A 16,349-nucleotide genomic window follows, 5' to 3' on the forward strand; every position below is an offset into this window, starting at 1 on the left:
TCCTTGAATCTACTACATGTTTACATCAGCAAGACTTTAGGAAGGAACAGTTGTGGAGATGAACACTTGTACAACGTGTCTGTGAAGATTATACTGTGAACCATATATTATATAACTAATATGTAGCAATTAATTGCATGCTGAAAAAAACAGGAAACTTAAAATACATGATTTTGAATTTGACATTCATTTGCTAATATGCTATAAAATAAGCCTTCATATCCCTTATCATGAGGTGTGTCCAGTGTAGTGATTTATGGTATTTAATTTTGGTCATTGGGTCACATGACAGAAGTTATTGAGAATAAGACATCTTTTCATACAATACTTTTTTATAGGAAAAGGCTCTAAATTCCTATATGAACAGGTGTGTCTGGTTTATGTCAGACTGGGGAATACCATCCTCACCCATTGCTGGGTCAAATGAGGGTAGTATGTTGTGTGTCCCTGTGGTCATGTGTGACGTGTGGGTTGGTTGGCTCAGAAATTAACAAGATTACATGTTATTTTCAAAGTGAGTGGCAGGTCATTGGTTCTCATTGCTAATCTGTGGTCTGTCATAGGCCGGTCTGAGACGCCATTATTATATTCCCATGACACCAGCACAATGTTCTGGGGCAAAAGTGAAGAATACACTCTACTAAACTCTGACCACCTTTAATCAAATGTTGTTCATTGCCTTCACAGAGTTAAGTTCGAGCCAACAAATAAATATGAAGATGTAATTCATTTAACAAATGACTTAATACTGACATTTGCAATGCTTAAGAATATTGAAAAAATGTGACCAGCTTAAGACGAAGAATGAAAAATGAGATTCAACATTTTTCAGGTTAAAATGTTTGCTTGATTCCCTAATGTCCTCCTATTTACTATATAATCCACTACTACTAAATATGCACACTCCAAAGCACTGTCATCTTTGTCTTTTCTTGACTAAGATGCCCAAACACAAGCTTTAAAACCGCACAAAAAAACTCCACCAGACATGCAATTAATGCTTGAATTTATTTCCCTGTAAGTTGTTGGACAACTTTTGGAATAGATGAACATCGCTGTTTTAAGACTTTATAACCTCTATTTTAAATACTTTGATTATACAACTTTAACATATACATGCAACTGTTTCTTACACATTTGAAGTTCTGTTGTAATATCATATAAACTGATATATTTACAGCATGAGTTTAGATGCATTACATTTTACAGTAAAATAACTCAAAGGTGGAAAAACATTTCCTAGATCAATAAATATGAGAAACAATCCAACTGAAACACACTTGTCTGAATTAGCTGTTTGCTTCACTCCAGAGGACCTAGCATATTGTACATGTAACAGCGAAAGAACATTTCTGATATTGGACATGTGACTTCAGCATGAACCACGCTATTTAGTCTGTCTGTTATTGTATTATACAATCAAGATTACAGATACATCTGTCAGACTTTGAAGATATTCTTATGAATTTAACCGTGTTGTACTAATTCAATTTTATGTGTTTGGAATATATACATCTACACAGAATAAGCAGCAGCAGCCAAAAATAATGGTCCTCCATACTGATACTTTAAAAAAATAAAATACAAAAACAGCAAACAATATTTGACATTGAAAGTGCATTCTCCAAATTGAGAAATACATTTAGAGAACATTTAGAACTGAGAAGACTTTTGTTATAAAACATACTTAGTGTATTTGCAAACTACATTTGTTCAAAGTGCTCCCCCCCATTGTAGTCCTTGTGATGCAAGGTCACATTATCCAATCACACGCAGTTGTGCTTAACAGAAGAACCCCATCTCATTACCACATCTCGTTAAGGCTCCCCTTTACTGACGAGGGTAATGGGCTGTTTGGTTCCAGGCCGGACTGTGAAGGTCTTACCATACTGATGTTTTGACTGTGTTCCATTGCTGAAAAGAAAAACATATTCATGATTACTAATTGATACTGTACACAAACACTGGGCTTATTGTACCGATAAAAAAACTGCCATATTTTACCTGGTGGGAACTTTCATTGAGGAAGTCTCCTGATATTTTTTGACCAATTTACCCTCCAGCTCCTGCATGTTTAGGGTTGGTGCTTTGTTGACCACAGGGTGACTATTGCTCTTTTGTGGTACTCTGGGCACAACAGGGACCTTATAGTCCTCCTCAGGCAAGGGGCCACCCCAGTCATCAGAACTGGACTCAGCGTCATTAACTGATGCCATTTTGTGGTCCATTTCCAACATCTTTTTTTGTAAGATGCTCAGGAGTGTGGCTTGGCTGGGTGAAAGATTAGATGGTATCTGAGAAGGGACAGCTTTCGGTTTTGTCTGGGTTTGCCACTTTGGCTTTGCATCAATGTCAGGGGGTGGGAGTTTTGGAGCTGATGGGGGTTTGGCCTTTGGAGGAGGGGGAGGAGGAGGGGGAACTTGAGATAGAGGTAGAGGGATCATTTTTGGTAATGGTGTTGGTGTTGGTATTGGTGCCTTTTTCATGGGAGGGTCAGGTGGAGGGATGGAAGGAGGGGGTTCCATACACTCGTCAAAGTCATCAAACTCTGGCGGTGGAGGGAGTAGTGGCACACTTAACTCCTCAGGCAGTGTGGATTGAGACTTTGAAGGGGTTTGCACTGCATTTTGTTTCTGTTCAACCAGGTTGGTCCTACTCGCGGATGCAGCCATCCTATTGAGAGCTGAACTGCTGGATGACTTTTGATCCATGACCAGAGCCGGGCTGCTGGGTTTTTCTGCACCCTGAATTGTTTGCATATGTACCGCAGGACTGACAGACCTTAAACTCTCCTGCATTCTTTCTGGAGATGATGGAGAAGAAGTTGAGCTGGACCTTGGGCTGACGATAAAGGAACTCGGACTCGAGTCACTTGGTTGAATGATTGCACTAGGCTCCTGATTTGACTTGCTGCTGTTTTCACGTGACAGAGTGTGACTGGATCTGTGTTTATCTCTGTCTTTAGCCGCCTTCAGAAGAGCCAGTGGCGAGGCTACAGGTCCATTTCGCCCCCCGTTAGATTCATTACTCTTCAGGTTTCGTAGTTTACGGTCTAGTAACGGACTGTATTTGTATTTACGACTTTGACTTGAAGACTCTACAAGGTTGTCTTTGACTGTCTCTGAATTCACCTGAGAAACGTTTAGTTTCTGAAGCTGTGGTGATGTCTGAGGTGAAGGCTGGAGAGGTTTGGCAATTTCTGGCTTAGTTAGAACTATCCCTGTTTTAACTTCCTTGTTTGGCTCAGGCAGGCGTGATAAAGAGGGTTGGGTTATGTTTAAGGACTCTTTCAGTTCCTGTACTTCTTTGGGAACTGGTTTGGATGGTGTAGCCACTTTAGGGGATTTCCCATCCACCTCAACAGGCACTTGAGCAGAGTTAACAGATGCAGAATCTTCCAGGAGTAACACCTGCTTTGGTTTTGTGTCCTTTTCCTGATATCCGCTGAGAATTGAGGGCTGAGGAACATTATAAAGCTTTGCTGTGTTTTGGGGATTGAAACTGGACACTGCTGCTTTCGGCACAGGGGGAGGTGGGGCCGGAGTGTGTGGTGGGGAATCAAAGTTGGATATAGAGGACAGTCTGATGGGTTTTGCGGGTGGTTTCTTATGAGACCTTTCAGAAGGAGGCTGAGGTGGGGCAAAGGTTGGGTGCTCAGGTAGGATTGCTGGCAAGGGGCTAGAAATGGGTACAGATGATAAAGAGCCAGTAGAGCAAGTAGATGGAGGCTTTGGCGGAGCCATTGGTGGTGGTTTAAAGAAGGTGAAGTCTTCTTCATCCACTAAGCGTGCCAGTGAGGACGGTTTTGCCAAATTTAGAGTGTTCAGGTCGCCCATGAAGTCTGGTGGAGGAGGGACAAAAGTCTGTGGAGGGGGTGGAGGCGCCATTGAGGGAGGGGGAGGAACAAATAGGTCCCCCTCCACAAGGTCGGGCACAGATATAACGGATCCATTGGACAGGTGATGTCCACCAACTGTGTAAAAATAAAGAATAGAGAATAACTGATAGTAAGTGTACACTGAGAGAAAACTTTAAATGTTTTTACAAGAAGATACATTCTGTAAGAGCAATCAGAATAATTTAAGAAACGTTAAGCACATTGATAAGATTGTCAAAGTGCGACAACATTTGTGGATACAATCAGGTCTTACCATTATATTTCAACAGTTTATCAAAAACAAGTTTCTGAAAAATCTACATTTAATGATGAAATGATTTTGGAAGTATAAAGACTGATAAAACATTTTTGTTATTATCACACTTTGATTTAGAATTGCTTACAGATAATATTAAATGAATGACTTCTCCTTTCTTTCTACGGCAACACTCCCATTTTGTAAACAACCTTTCCATCTGGTAAGGTAGTTTAGACACATTCAGGAGGGTTATTGAGCAACAGCCTGGGCAAACATTTACCTGCCCTGCTTTTTTTTAACACTTTATGGAGACTTTCCGATTGCTGCAATCCATCAACTGAGTTTGAGTAAAGGCGCCGCAAGTGATCTGAGTCCTTTAGAGAGTAAATAATACAGTTCTTTAACATGTTAAACTTAATGTACATATTTGAGGTAGGTAGACACTCACTTGAGCCGTTGGTCTTTGGACCATTGGTAGGTGGGAGGAGGGGGACTTTGGGTGTCGGGACGGCAAACCCTTGAAAACTGTCAGATGTGGACTGTGAGGGAAAAAAACATATAAACATCAAACCGTTAATATTTCGACAAGTGTGGCACAAAGCTTGGTTTAACAACAGCTGGAAAATTAAGAGGCACTTAGAAACTTTGTTTTTGTTTTTTAAATGGGAGTATTCGCTCCTTGAGTGAACAAACCAGTTCAACTGAGAACAGCCCTCATGTCACTTGAAAACCGATTTGCGTGTCAAATACTTACATTAGTGCCATTTATAGAACAAGGCTCTCAAATCTTGATTATGATAAACCTTATATTTTCATAAATGCTTTTTTTATTATTATTTTACCACAGAATTTCTGATTTAAGGCTATTCTTAGTTGTAGCGTGAATAAAGGGTCATTTTGTACAGCAATCCTCCACATACCTCGTCGTGAGTAGCAGTGATTCATAGGATACACCCATTATTAATTATATTGTCCTACTGTTAATATGGGCCAGGCCGAGAAAATAGCAAGCTGTCAATTAGATACCTCTGTTTCAGCCTACGTCGTGCACGAGTCAGTGTGAGCAAGATTTGCTTTTTGCCATGAACCAAACGCCAACAAAAATAAACACTCACAGTGTTGACACAATAAAGGTACATGTGTCCATGGTAACTGGGTATATGCCCTTCAAAGGGGTAAACTAAAATCTGCTGTACTTTTTGTTTTAATTGTGTGTTTCAGAATCTGAGTAATTTGCTGATACAATTAAACAACAAGCTTGCACTGATTTCTATTTAAAGAACAGACTTGTGCCTTACGCTGGTAATGAATTAGGTTCCTACAGTTGTGGGTATAGTGCTTTAAAGCCCTTTTAATGCTTGTCTTCGAGACTAAAATACTTTGAAATCTGCCTGACATCACACCCTAAATCTTTCTCTTGGCTAAATCTCGCAGGGCATTTATGCGGTTTCTTGGAAAGGTATGAACACTGCGCCACAGGCTGAAGGTGTGTCGCTAAAGATGGCGTATGATTGAGTTTGATTTTGTCTCTTTGTTTCCTGAGCTGTGACTCACTTTCATTTGTCGCAGCAGTCTCAGCTGTCCTGCCCATGTGCTGGGTGTGCCACGCCAAATACATGCCTCAGACACAGTCACAGAACACTCCCAAACACTGAGGTGTGTGAACCGGAGCAGAGATGAGCTCTTTATTTAAATATGCACCATGACGATGTATGGGAGGCCTCACAGTCATTCAGGCTGATACACGTTAAGGTGAATCTTCCCGAACCACTTACAAATAAAACTCACTCAGTATATTGGGATATCTACACTTGAGATACACAGAGGTGAAAGATTTGGAACATTACTTAAATAAAGGTATCAATGCCACAATGTGAAAATAATAAAAGACCTGCAATAAAAAAGTATTAAGTAAATTATAAAACTATTATCAAAAAAGGATTATCAAAAACTAAAGGGCTCATTATGCTGCAGAATGGCTCTTGTGAGTGAACAATATTTAACTCTAAAATGAATTGGAGTAGATGTATACAGTAGAATTAAATTAAATTACTTAGTAAAGTAAAAACTGTACTCATTTATTCCAGTTCTTCCACAACTTGTGATACGTTATTATTACTATACTAAAACCAAATATAGCTGTTCACATTTAATGTATTAACCATAATGTTTTGGAACTAATTTTAAATGTCCCTGGATGAAGTTAAAGCTTAAGGTTCTGTTTATGACATATTCTATTTTATTTATGTATTATTATTATGAATTAGATTCTGTCTTACAGTATGTTTTGTAATGCACGTCAATTAAGAAAATCGTTTTGGGCACATTTTTATCCGACCACAAACTCACCTAACACACACAAACATCTCCAAACTCAACCAACACCAATGCAGTTCTGACAATGATTAATCAACGAATAATTGGTAGCGTCCTGGCCTGTGCTTGTTTAGGAGCCGACCCAGATTCCAAAGCAGTCAAACAATAAACTTTCTTTATCAGCTCATTTGAATATTTCTGCTTCGCAGATGCAGAGTACAATATTAAGTAATGATTTAATTGCGGGTAAACGATGGGGTGGAGTTTGCGCCGATGCATATCTGGTGTTATTGTCATACAGGAAATGGATAAATGTGAATATGTACAGGACATGCATAACAACAAAGCTTTATTGAGATACTCACATGATGCTTGACGGTGGGTCTGGCCCGCACACTGGCAGTTCCCGACTCTGGGATCGCTGATGAGTCTAGCACCAGCTCCACATTGTCTGAGTAAATAAAAGCAAACAAGATTATTATGCTGTGGCAGGCCCTTAGTGAGCAAAGCGGCAATGTGGTTGGTAGCACTGTGGTTGGTGTAAGAAACAGACCAACAGAGTCAAATACTTCACAATTAATCGTTCATTGCACGGGTGATGAGATACTCTATGCACCAAAGTGAACTCTTAGTAGTGACAGTGTGATCCTATGTGCTGTTAAAGGTAGTCTTGTTGTTGACAACTAAATAGTTACTGGCAGATGAACAAATGATTGTAATCTTAGTGTATTTCACCATTGTGTAAAAATGAAAGCTTAGCATTATTTGAATTAATTGAGTTTAACTGGCCTCACATGTTTGCTTAATATGACTGTATATATTGCTTTTGAAGTTCTCTATGTGTTGTTTGTACTGCATAATGATCCTGAATGTTTAAATCAAAGTGGTTAGGGAGGGATTTATATCATTCTAAAATGTTTTGTGGTAATGCTCAGAAAATCGTTTGTTGGTCTTTTTCTTATCATTTGTGTTTGAGATCAACTTAGAGGCCCAAAGGGGAAAGGTTGACTTGAAAGGCAGTCACTAAACTTATCCCCATCCAGCTTAAGATGTGAAGCAATAAGACTGATAACACTAGAGGTCTCCACGGTTGGCTTGAGAAAAGAAATGCAGAAGTCATACATTCCTCAATGCTTATTCCACGTCAGTCATCTTCTCTGTCCAATAAGTGAATGTTGAAAGAGACGTGTCACTCGAAGGCACTTAATCTCCTGTTCAGAGCTTCACATTATAAACAAAGAGAGCAAAGTGTTTTTCTTTACTTAATAGGGCTAACCTTTTACTCATGTCCCCCCTTTTATGTTTATGCATTTTAAAACATATGAGGCTGTCACTCAAAAAGCAATCAACTCAGAATGCAAAATCTACAGGAAGAATTGCCTGTGATATCCAACCAGTTTAACCAAATGAGAATTTTCCCTATTATGCACGTACCTTATTTAAATTAACAAGTATTCCATCTCATATTGTGGCTTTGCATATTAACCCCTCCTGTTTCCTGTTTCCTACTTGAACTAATGCCACAAAAACCTCATCAGTCATCATTTTGTTGTGTATCTAAGCTGACTCACTTTATGAGACAGATCAGAACAACAGTAAAAATTAGTTAAACAGGCCAGTGAGAGCAAATGTTTTAGACATAAATCATATTTCAGGGTGTTGGGTCTGGGACATATTCAGTTACACCAATGTTTCCACTTGACTGGAGTTTCTAGCTATGCCTACACAATCCCTTGTTGCCTCAACCCATTGTTAGGGCGAGACTAAAGCACATTAAACCAACACTAGAGGACAGAGTACAGGTCAGTGTGAAGCCAGACTCGGACTTTATCATTGAGAAAATGTTTTCGTTATCTTGATTTCACCTGCTGCTACCTATTCATCAGGTCATTGAAAAATACTAAAGTACTGTTGTGATTTCCTACAGTATCAACCAGTTAACATATGGGGGCTTGGCGGTTATAACACTTTTGTCCATGACAACATCTGGTACAAAGGTCGTGTTGCTCTTCAGTAGGTTTAAAGTGATGACTCAATCTCTACGAATAGCCAATGGGCCGTGTAAACATTGTACTCACCCATGTCCTTGATTTTGATATTGGTATCGAAAAGAGAACGGTTCTTCCGACCCAGCAAATTCAGACCCTTCTTCATGATTATTGTTAAGTTAAAACACAGCTACGACTGGTCGGCTCTATACTTAGTGACGCATTTTGAATGAAAAGGTAAATCCGAGGTAAAGCGAAGGTGAGTTACTTTCGAGACAGGTGCACCGCCGCGCGCCTGGTAAATCTAACTCCACTGATTTGTTGTACGCTTTTCGGGACAGACAGAGAAAATGGAGATAACCACGCCCACCCCCTTTCACCGTGCCTCCCTGTTTTATACACTCCCAACAGGTGAGGCCTCGCTCTCCTTTTCACACACATTCCAGCACAAATCTCACCTGCGCACTGAATGAGCAACTCGTGCACTCATCTGCGCTTCAAAGCAGGGCTGGTTACACTTTATCATTTGCTAGAAACGTAAGGATTATTCAGTATGACACACAGTTTTGGAAAATAACTAAGTAGAGATCTGACTACTTTGTTTATATTCTTTATAAACTAACCCTCATCTTGTAAAGCTCACCAGTGCTTAGGCCTCCTTCCAAAAGTAAGGTGTTGAGGGGAAATAAAATCCCTCATGATATAAATGTGTAATAAAACAATACATTTTATCATACTTTGTTTCTACCTTCAAAGCAATAATTATATTGGAAACAGAGACAATACAATAGTCTTTAAAAGAGCAAAAGTGTTAGCTGCTTTACATTATACACAAAACAATAATCCTTACGATGAAAAAAAAAAAGCGTACTAGAACTCACCGAACACTTTTCCTCCATATTCATTATAAAATATTGGTTTAGATTTAATGTGTTTTATAATTTCTCTCAACCTCAAATCACATGATGCTACTGGGTCCATTTTCCTCACCTAACAAACAGCCATTTATTTATACTCTATGGAAAAAATAAGCAGCTTGATAATCTTTATTATAAATACAAGTCATGCTTAAGTAATACCTGAACTCATGCCGTCATTATTTACATAGGGATGGTTAAGCATGTGACCTACATTAACAGGATAACCGGGAAGATGATGTTAAAAGCTAAAGAGGATCAGGACTCCTCTAAAGCTCAGAGAGAGCTGACCCCTGAAAGCAAACCAACAACACCATTCACCCACTGCCATCTCAGCTGTACCACAATCCTTGTTTATTCATGAGCTCGGATCAGATGAGGTCAACATTTACACTGGTAGACAGTCACTATTTACCCAAGTACTGTAGAACCATATAAAACTTCACTAGTCATTGATGTGTTATGTAATATCATATTGGTAAACAGTACATTTAAACGTTATAATTGTCTACTTAAAGTCTACACAAATGTACGTTCAATTAATAAGAATAAAATATGATGATCTGATAAAAATCTAAATTACTTTGGCCTAAATATCATAATATCTATATAGTTTTTTTGGTACCATAATAATAGTACAATGCATTAAATGCTGAACTAATTTGTTTGAATGCTCAAGAAAAAGATACTATGAGGAACAAGAGTATCTTAATGTTGATACTACTTTTACTTAGACAAAGACACTTCTTCCACCGCTGGTTAATACATAATCCAGGATTGTTATTAATGTAGCAATATTCCATAAGGACAACTGATGCATTTCTTTGATCAGATCGATAGAGTTGACAAACATTTACACTTAAAATGTCTGTTTTAGAAATGAATAATTTAATATATTAATTATACTTTCATAGTTTGTGAAGTCAATTCAAGTTTGTTTTTTATTTCCAATAGTGGGTTTTTAAATAATGATGCACTTCAGAGCCAGATAATTGTTTTTTTACTTTGTCTCTTGGCTACAGTGTTTGTGTCATGTCTGCCTGTCGCACCTAAACCTCAGTTTTCATGGAGATGATCAGACCGGTCCATCCAGTTTCTCTGTCCTCCGAGGGAATTCATCATGCTGACTGATGCCTGCTGAAATGTCAAGAATGTGCTGGCAACGGCCTTTCGCGCTTTACCTGCTTCACAGTGCTGAACATACTGTAAAGCTCGGCTCTACCATGAAATGCAAGCAGGAGCAGTTCTGCGCATCATCAGCTCTTTTTAATGCTCAATTAATTACTTAGGTATTTTTTGCTACATCATGGTCCTTTAGGGAGGAGAAGCACAATGTTTTTATGCCTTGTAATTTAATGTTCACCACTTTTCACAGTTGAGTAAGATACCATCATGTTTGATAGAAAACTGACAGTGTCTTGGTAACAGTCAGTGCTAATACCTGGATCATTACAGCATTTCTTCGATCCACTTCTACTTTTCTCCCCTTTGTTCCCCTGTACTTCTAGCCTAAAATGAAACAGGCCCTGACTTGTGCATAAGGAAAATAAAGAGAGAAACAACTGACATTATTTGCAAACAGACACTAAAGTAAAAGGACGTGGAAACCGAAATAACTTACATATGTTGCATTCCATTGTGATGAGAACTATGATGTTGGAAATGAAACTGAAGATAACATCAGAGCAAGATACTCTGTGTAAGAACAGTGAGTTTCAACATCACAGATCTGTTATCTGAAGCCAGCTTTCATTTTTTTCAGCAGGTTTTCTTCAGTATGGTTCACAGGTCATTATATAATAATGTGTGTTCATGTATGTGTTGCTTGCTTTATGTATTGTATGCTTCGCTTATGATTTTTTGTAAACTGAACTAATATATATATAATCATTACTAATGTTATGTTTCTGAAGACCATAAAATTAAATTATTTCAGGTTTGTTGACGCCTCAGTCCAGTCCAACAACAGTAAACCCTGCTGTGGGTCTGACGTCAGGTGGAGGGGCTTTAACAGGGTCTAAGGCGACACAGTAAATCCATTGAAACCATAGTGTAAGCTGAGACATTTTTTAACTGATATTAGCCTGAAAGAATTGCAATAATATTTAGTCCAGACAAACTGTGTGTGTGTCAAAAGCTTAAATATTTATAAAAAATAGGTAATGCTGAATTTTAAATTTGGCTTCATGTTTATACGCCCATATTTACCTCTGAGTTTACTTTCTCTTTTACCCTATGTGTCGATGACCCCTCAAGGTGAGGTTGAGTTCATGTCAATGTCTGCCGTAACAGACATGGGCGGTTAATGAGACACAAGGCCCCTGGGCATAGACATGCAAACGGCCCCACCACCTTCCCTAAAAGACCAAGCGACACACACTTTCTGGTTGTTTTGCTTCTTCTTTTTCTAATGATGCATCTGCAATCATTTTCAGACATTGGTTATTATTTATTTGTATCTCTTTTTAGTTGTTTTGAATCTGTATGGAGTTTCTTTGTGTGTCTTCATAGTCATTGTTTGCCTTTTTGTGAGTCTTTGTGTATCTGCTTAAATTTGCAGCTGTTCTGCTTTAGAAAAGGACTACAGTGAGACACATAGAGACAAAAAGACAAAACAAAACTAGTTCCTGTCTTTGTATCTCAATGAGTTTCTTTGTAGTCCTTTTATTTTTAGTCATTTTTGAGTCTTTCAAGTTTCTCTTTGAGGGACCTGTTGTACGTTAACACCAGGAGGAGGACTAGGAGATACTAGGAAAGAAAGTAAAACCTATAGTGACATCAAATTAGGTTCACATATTCAGTATTCTACTTTACAAGCATGATCACCCTTATAACCATATCAAAAAGTGGCAGATTACAAAAAAGTAAAAGCAATGGGGATACATATTAAAATACAAACCAAAATCAGTGCAAAAGAGAGACAAATAAAATTAGTTTTGGTACGTTGAACAAATAGTTGAGTAATGCTTTTGTACCATTTATTTTGCAGAATTCATAAAGCACATTCCTACCTTTACTGTCATAATTGATATTTGATTCATTAAGTCAGCCAGTTATCTTTAATATTAATGTTTTGGCAGCTGGGGTCATGTAGTTGGATAAACAAACATTTAATTCTGCTACTAGGTCTCTTTCAGTTAAGTCTTTGCTGGGAAGCAAAGTGGATTAAAACTCTTTAGCCCTCCACACACGCACAGAGAGATGATTGGCTAGCTGTGGATCGTGCTGCTGCTGGTACACTTCATGTTGTCCCTGTGTGGATGCTCAGCGAATGCAATATGTATAGGGCATGTTTTTACAGGATTTTTAACCTTTTATTTTGAAAAAGAGACATGGGAAACAGCAATGGGACGACTGTGGAGGAACTAAAAGCTTGTGAAAGTCATCAATGGTACAGAAAATTCATGACTGAGTGCCCATCTGGACTTCTCACCTATTACGAGTTTAAACAGTTCTTCGGCCTGAGGAATCTGTCAGAAGCGTCAAATGCCTACGTTTGGACCATGTTCTCTACGTTTGATATGAACAGTGTAAGATCATTTATATTTGTATGGCTGGTTAAGACATTCCTTTTAATGTTATCAGAAAAGATGAGTCTCTACTCACCATTAGTTGGTTCTCATCTTTACTGAATATCAGTGGCAATTCATTGTTTAATTGTTTTAAAACGTTTTATTTCCCATAGGTTGTTATTATTTGCAAGTCTATCTTATGATATTGCTTCTAATATTATTAATGCAAATCGTACTCTCACTATGTAAAAAATATGAATAATCTGCTATTATAAATTAAGATTAAAATGGTCTTTATTATCCTCAGAAGATAACCAATAAAAGAAATGTTGAATTCTTTAAATGCACTTTATTTTGATCATCTATTGTCACACTATGTCCAGGTTTAATGAGACGCTGGTATGCTTTTATTTTAATTTTAATTTAGTTTTAAAACAGTGCATGTGTTTGCTTTTATTGTTCCTCTGTGTTTTCCTCAGTTTGTTTCTACTAATAGAAATCTATTTGAGAGGAACTTAGTCTTTAACAGAGGGGGCTTATCCCATCAACGCTGCTTACTGACCTACAACCTTAACCGAGAAAGGTCAAACCTCTTCTTTGTGCTGTTGTTGATAGTGTAGCAGCGCATTACCTGAAATATTTTTTTGTAAATAGGTGGGGAACAGGAGTTTATACCACTATTTGCATTGTTTTTTCTTTAAAATGTCAGGAGTATACATTGAGTACTGCTCTACTTATGATAATCTTCATGATGTGCTTTTCTTTTGTAGGATGGCTACATTGATTTCATGGAGTATGTGGCTGCTCTGAGTCTGGTGCTAAAGGGAGGAGTGCAGCAGAAGCTCCGTTGGTACTTCAAACTGTATGATGTAGATGGGAGTGGCTGCATCGACCAAGAGGAGCTGCTTCAGATAATTAAGGTGCGAAAGAGCCTTTACGTTAACGCATGATGCATGGCTTAGTGAAAGACTTAAGGAAATCCCAAACACTGTCCTGAAACAACCTGCTCAGACCACTGGGGTCTAAATGAGATACAAGGCAGAGAAATCTCTGCTTTAGGGAGCATGGGATCTACCGTGCGTTACGCAAGGTTAGAAGGCACATGGATGACACATGGCTGACATCTTGTGGTTGAATGTGTTGATGTGTCATCTTCAACCGAGCATCTGCATGTTCATGATCATAACATGATTAAAAAATATATTCTGATGTAGCACTTGTATCTCTTAGGTTGATTGCATGTATAGTGTGCATCCGCTTATTGAAATGTAATCTGCTGTAATGATTTCCTTTCTTTGTGTCGTGTTTAGTCCATCCGTGCAATTAATGGCATTCCCAGTGAGATTTCATCAGAGGATTTTGCCAACATGGTGTTTGAAAAGATTGACGTCGATGGAGATGGTAAGACCAGAGGGAGAAATCTTCAGACATCAGGGAATACTTGAATATTGGAGAATAGCTGAATGACAAAACCGTAGCAATGGATTTACTAATTATGAATCTCTGTGACAATCTTCATTAGATGATTGTGCTTAGTGGTTATATGTGTTTGTTTTACAGGTGAACTGTCCTATGAGGAGTTCATGGAGGGGATTCAGAATGACGAAATGCTGCTGGCGACACTAACAGAGAGTTTGGACATCACACATATTGTCAACAAAATTCAAGGAGAGATAAGAGCCAACATCTGATACCTCTATCTTTATTGACACTTAAATATACATTTTTGCATAACTGTGCCACAGCTGAAGAGATGGATAATCCACAAATCCTCATCAGGATAAAAGGATGTGTACCAAAGTCTGGGTCACTGTCAATGTACAGCATGGTTGTACTCCTTTGGTTTACTAACTCATAGACTATCAATGACTGATGTGATTTTGTAATCAGTGAAACAACACACTTTAAATGCAAAGTATTCTACCTCATAGTTTAGAATGCTTTCAACATGGACCTTAACCATATTTATAAAATATTGTGACAATACTTTATAGTAACATAAATTATTATGCTGCGATAAAATGTCTTTTTGTCTTCTGAAATAATCAGACAAATCATAAAAACAGGATAATACCTCAACTCTTTGTTGGACTGGAAGTGTAAAACTACATGATTTCTGTCCAATGTCCATGAAGTGCCATTATTGAATTGATTTTTAGCTATTGAAAACATGTTTGCACCACCTAGATTTCCCTTCATCTAAGATAGCAGTAGCTGATGTATATTTTAGAATAAACAAGTACCTTATACTAAGTGTCTCAAAATTGTGTGATTCATTTTTTTTTTATCAGTCTTCTATCTTCTGAATCCTATTTTTGTTTGATATTTGACCATGTTATTCTTTAGGACAACATGATGTGTGCATTTCCAGTTGTGTTAAGCAAACTGGAAGCAACAAGCTAATAAATGTTGCAGTTTTAGAACCCTGGCAAATTTTAAAGCTTTCTGTTGTTCTTCAGTTGTCGAGTTACAACATTAGACAGCCTGTAGTCTGTGTTAAGCGAAATGATAGTTTCACATTAAAATAGTGTGTGTTGATTTATGGACACAGAAGGACTGTTTACATTCTAAAAAGTCAAGTAATGTTTTTTATCTCTCAATGCAGACAGACTAGTCTTAGGACAGAGGAGGATTGGATCCCAAAAAATGCTAAAAATCTGATAAAATGAATCTAGTTGTGTTAAATACATAATCTGGAGACCTCCTTACACCCCCCTTTATGTGAAATAAATTATGGTATCCCCCTGGAGATTCCTTCAGGCTTCATCCTTTGTGATGGGACTGTGACCTACTTGGAACCATAACAAACCAACACACCTATAAAGAGTCGGACAGACCATCCATCCCAGAATGCTAATAATTAGCACTACACACACATGGCGATAGGCCCATTATGGATATTAATCCGAAACCAAGAAAACCAAAGGCAAATGTGCGCAGCTGGATGTCAGAAACACGCTCTCAAAGCCATGAGTAGTTTCAGGGTGTGGTTTATTATTGTCGGGCTGTTTTGTGTACTATTAATGATAGGATCATCATCAACCGTCCACTTGTGCCAATGCACAGTGAATACGATTTTATTTTCTATGGAAACTTCTTAATCTGTGGCCGGCTGAGTCACTTGCTAGTGCGCAATGCTGGCCACTTTATACGCAATCTAATGAATAACCAATAAATCCTAAATTACAGTAACAGTATTTTCTTTCTTTCACACACTTTTTAAAGCAAATAAGACACCATTTCAGAAACAAATATAATGCACCAGTGGAGGAAAATCAAAATCAAAAGGGTAAATAAATCCCTGAATGAGAAATGTATAATCTTTTTTTTAAACTAAAAAATCTATTAAAATAACATGTCGATGTGCTATGTCAACATCTTAATAATATGGCGTCAGCTGCCAAAACAAACGTGTGTCAGATTGAGCCATAAAAGCATTTATTTATTTAATACATTAGGATCATTTTATAATTATTCCTG

General features: G+C 37.9%; 2 protein-coding genes across 2 annotated transcripts; one reads left to right on the plus strand and one right to left on the minus strand.

Moving 5' to 3' along the window:
• Positions 1-989: 989 nt before the first annotated feature.
• On the minus strand, positions 990-8,784 carry LOC134883233 (proteoglycan 4). Its single transcript, XM_063911515.1, has 5 exons — positions 8,531-8,784; positions 6,818-6,903; positions 4,585-4,675; positions 2,005-3,973; positions 990-1,914 (listed from the first exon to the last, which is right to left on the minus strand). The coding sequence occupies exons 1-5, from the start codon at positions 8,604-8,606 to the stop codon at positions 1,818-1,820; spliced, it is 2,319 nt and encodes a 772-aa protein (XP_063767585.1). The 5' UTR covers positions 8,607-8,784; the 3' UTR covers positions 990-1,817.
• guca1ab.2 (guanylate cyclase activator 1Ab.2) lies at positions 8,341-15,100 on the plus strand. The gene is made up of 5 exons (XM_063911516.1): positions 8,341-8,851; positions 12,688-12,887; positions 13,640-13,789; positions 14,180-14,270; positions 14,430-15,100. The coding sequence occupies exons 1-5, from the start codon at positions 8,791-8,793 to the stop codon at positions 14,558-14,560; spliced, it is 633 nt and encodes a 210-aa protein (XP_063767586.1). The 5' UTR covers positions 8,341-8,790; the 3' UTR covers positions 14,561-15,100.
• Positions 15,101-16,349: the final 1,249 nt, after the last annotated feature.

The sequence above is a fragment of the Eleginops maclovinus genome, chromosome 20, assembly GCF_036324505.1.
Source record: "Eleginops maclovinus isolate JMC-PN-2008 ecotype Puerto Natales chromosome 20, JC_Emac_rtc_rv5, whole genome shotgun sequence".
NCBI classification, from domain to species: domain Eukaryota; kingdom Metazoa; phylum Chordata; class Actinopteri; order Perciformes; family Eleginopidae; genus Eleginops; species Eleginops maclovinus.

Bases quoted from the DNA above. Each gene is read 5' to 3' on its own strand.
- guca1ab.2 (XM_063911516.1), top strand. From the start codon at position 8,791: ATGGAGATAACCACGCCCACCCCCTTTCACCGTGCCTCCCTGTTTTAT. The intron at 13,790-14,179 runs GTGCGAAAGAGC...TGTCGTGTTTAG, and splicing joins AGCTGCTTCAGATAATTAAG to TCCATCCGTGCAATTAATGG. The intron at 14,271-14,429 runs GTAAGACCAGAG...TTTGTTTTACAG, and splicing joins GATTGACGTCGATGGAGATG to GTGAACTGTCCTATGAGGAG.
- LOC134883233 (XM_063911515.1), bottom strand. From the start codon at position 8,606: ATGAAGAAGGGTCTGAATTTGCTGGGTCGGAAGAACCGTTCTCTTTTC. The intron at 6,904-8,530 runs GTGAGTACAATG...TTATTTACTCAG, and splicing joins TATCAAAATCAAGGACATGG to ACAATGTGGAGCTGGTGCTA. The intron at 4,676-6,817 runs GTGAGTATCTCA...TTTCCCTCACAG, and splicing joins GACCCACCGTCAAGCATCAT to TCCACATCTGACAGTTTTCA.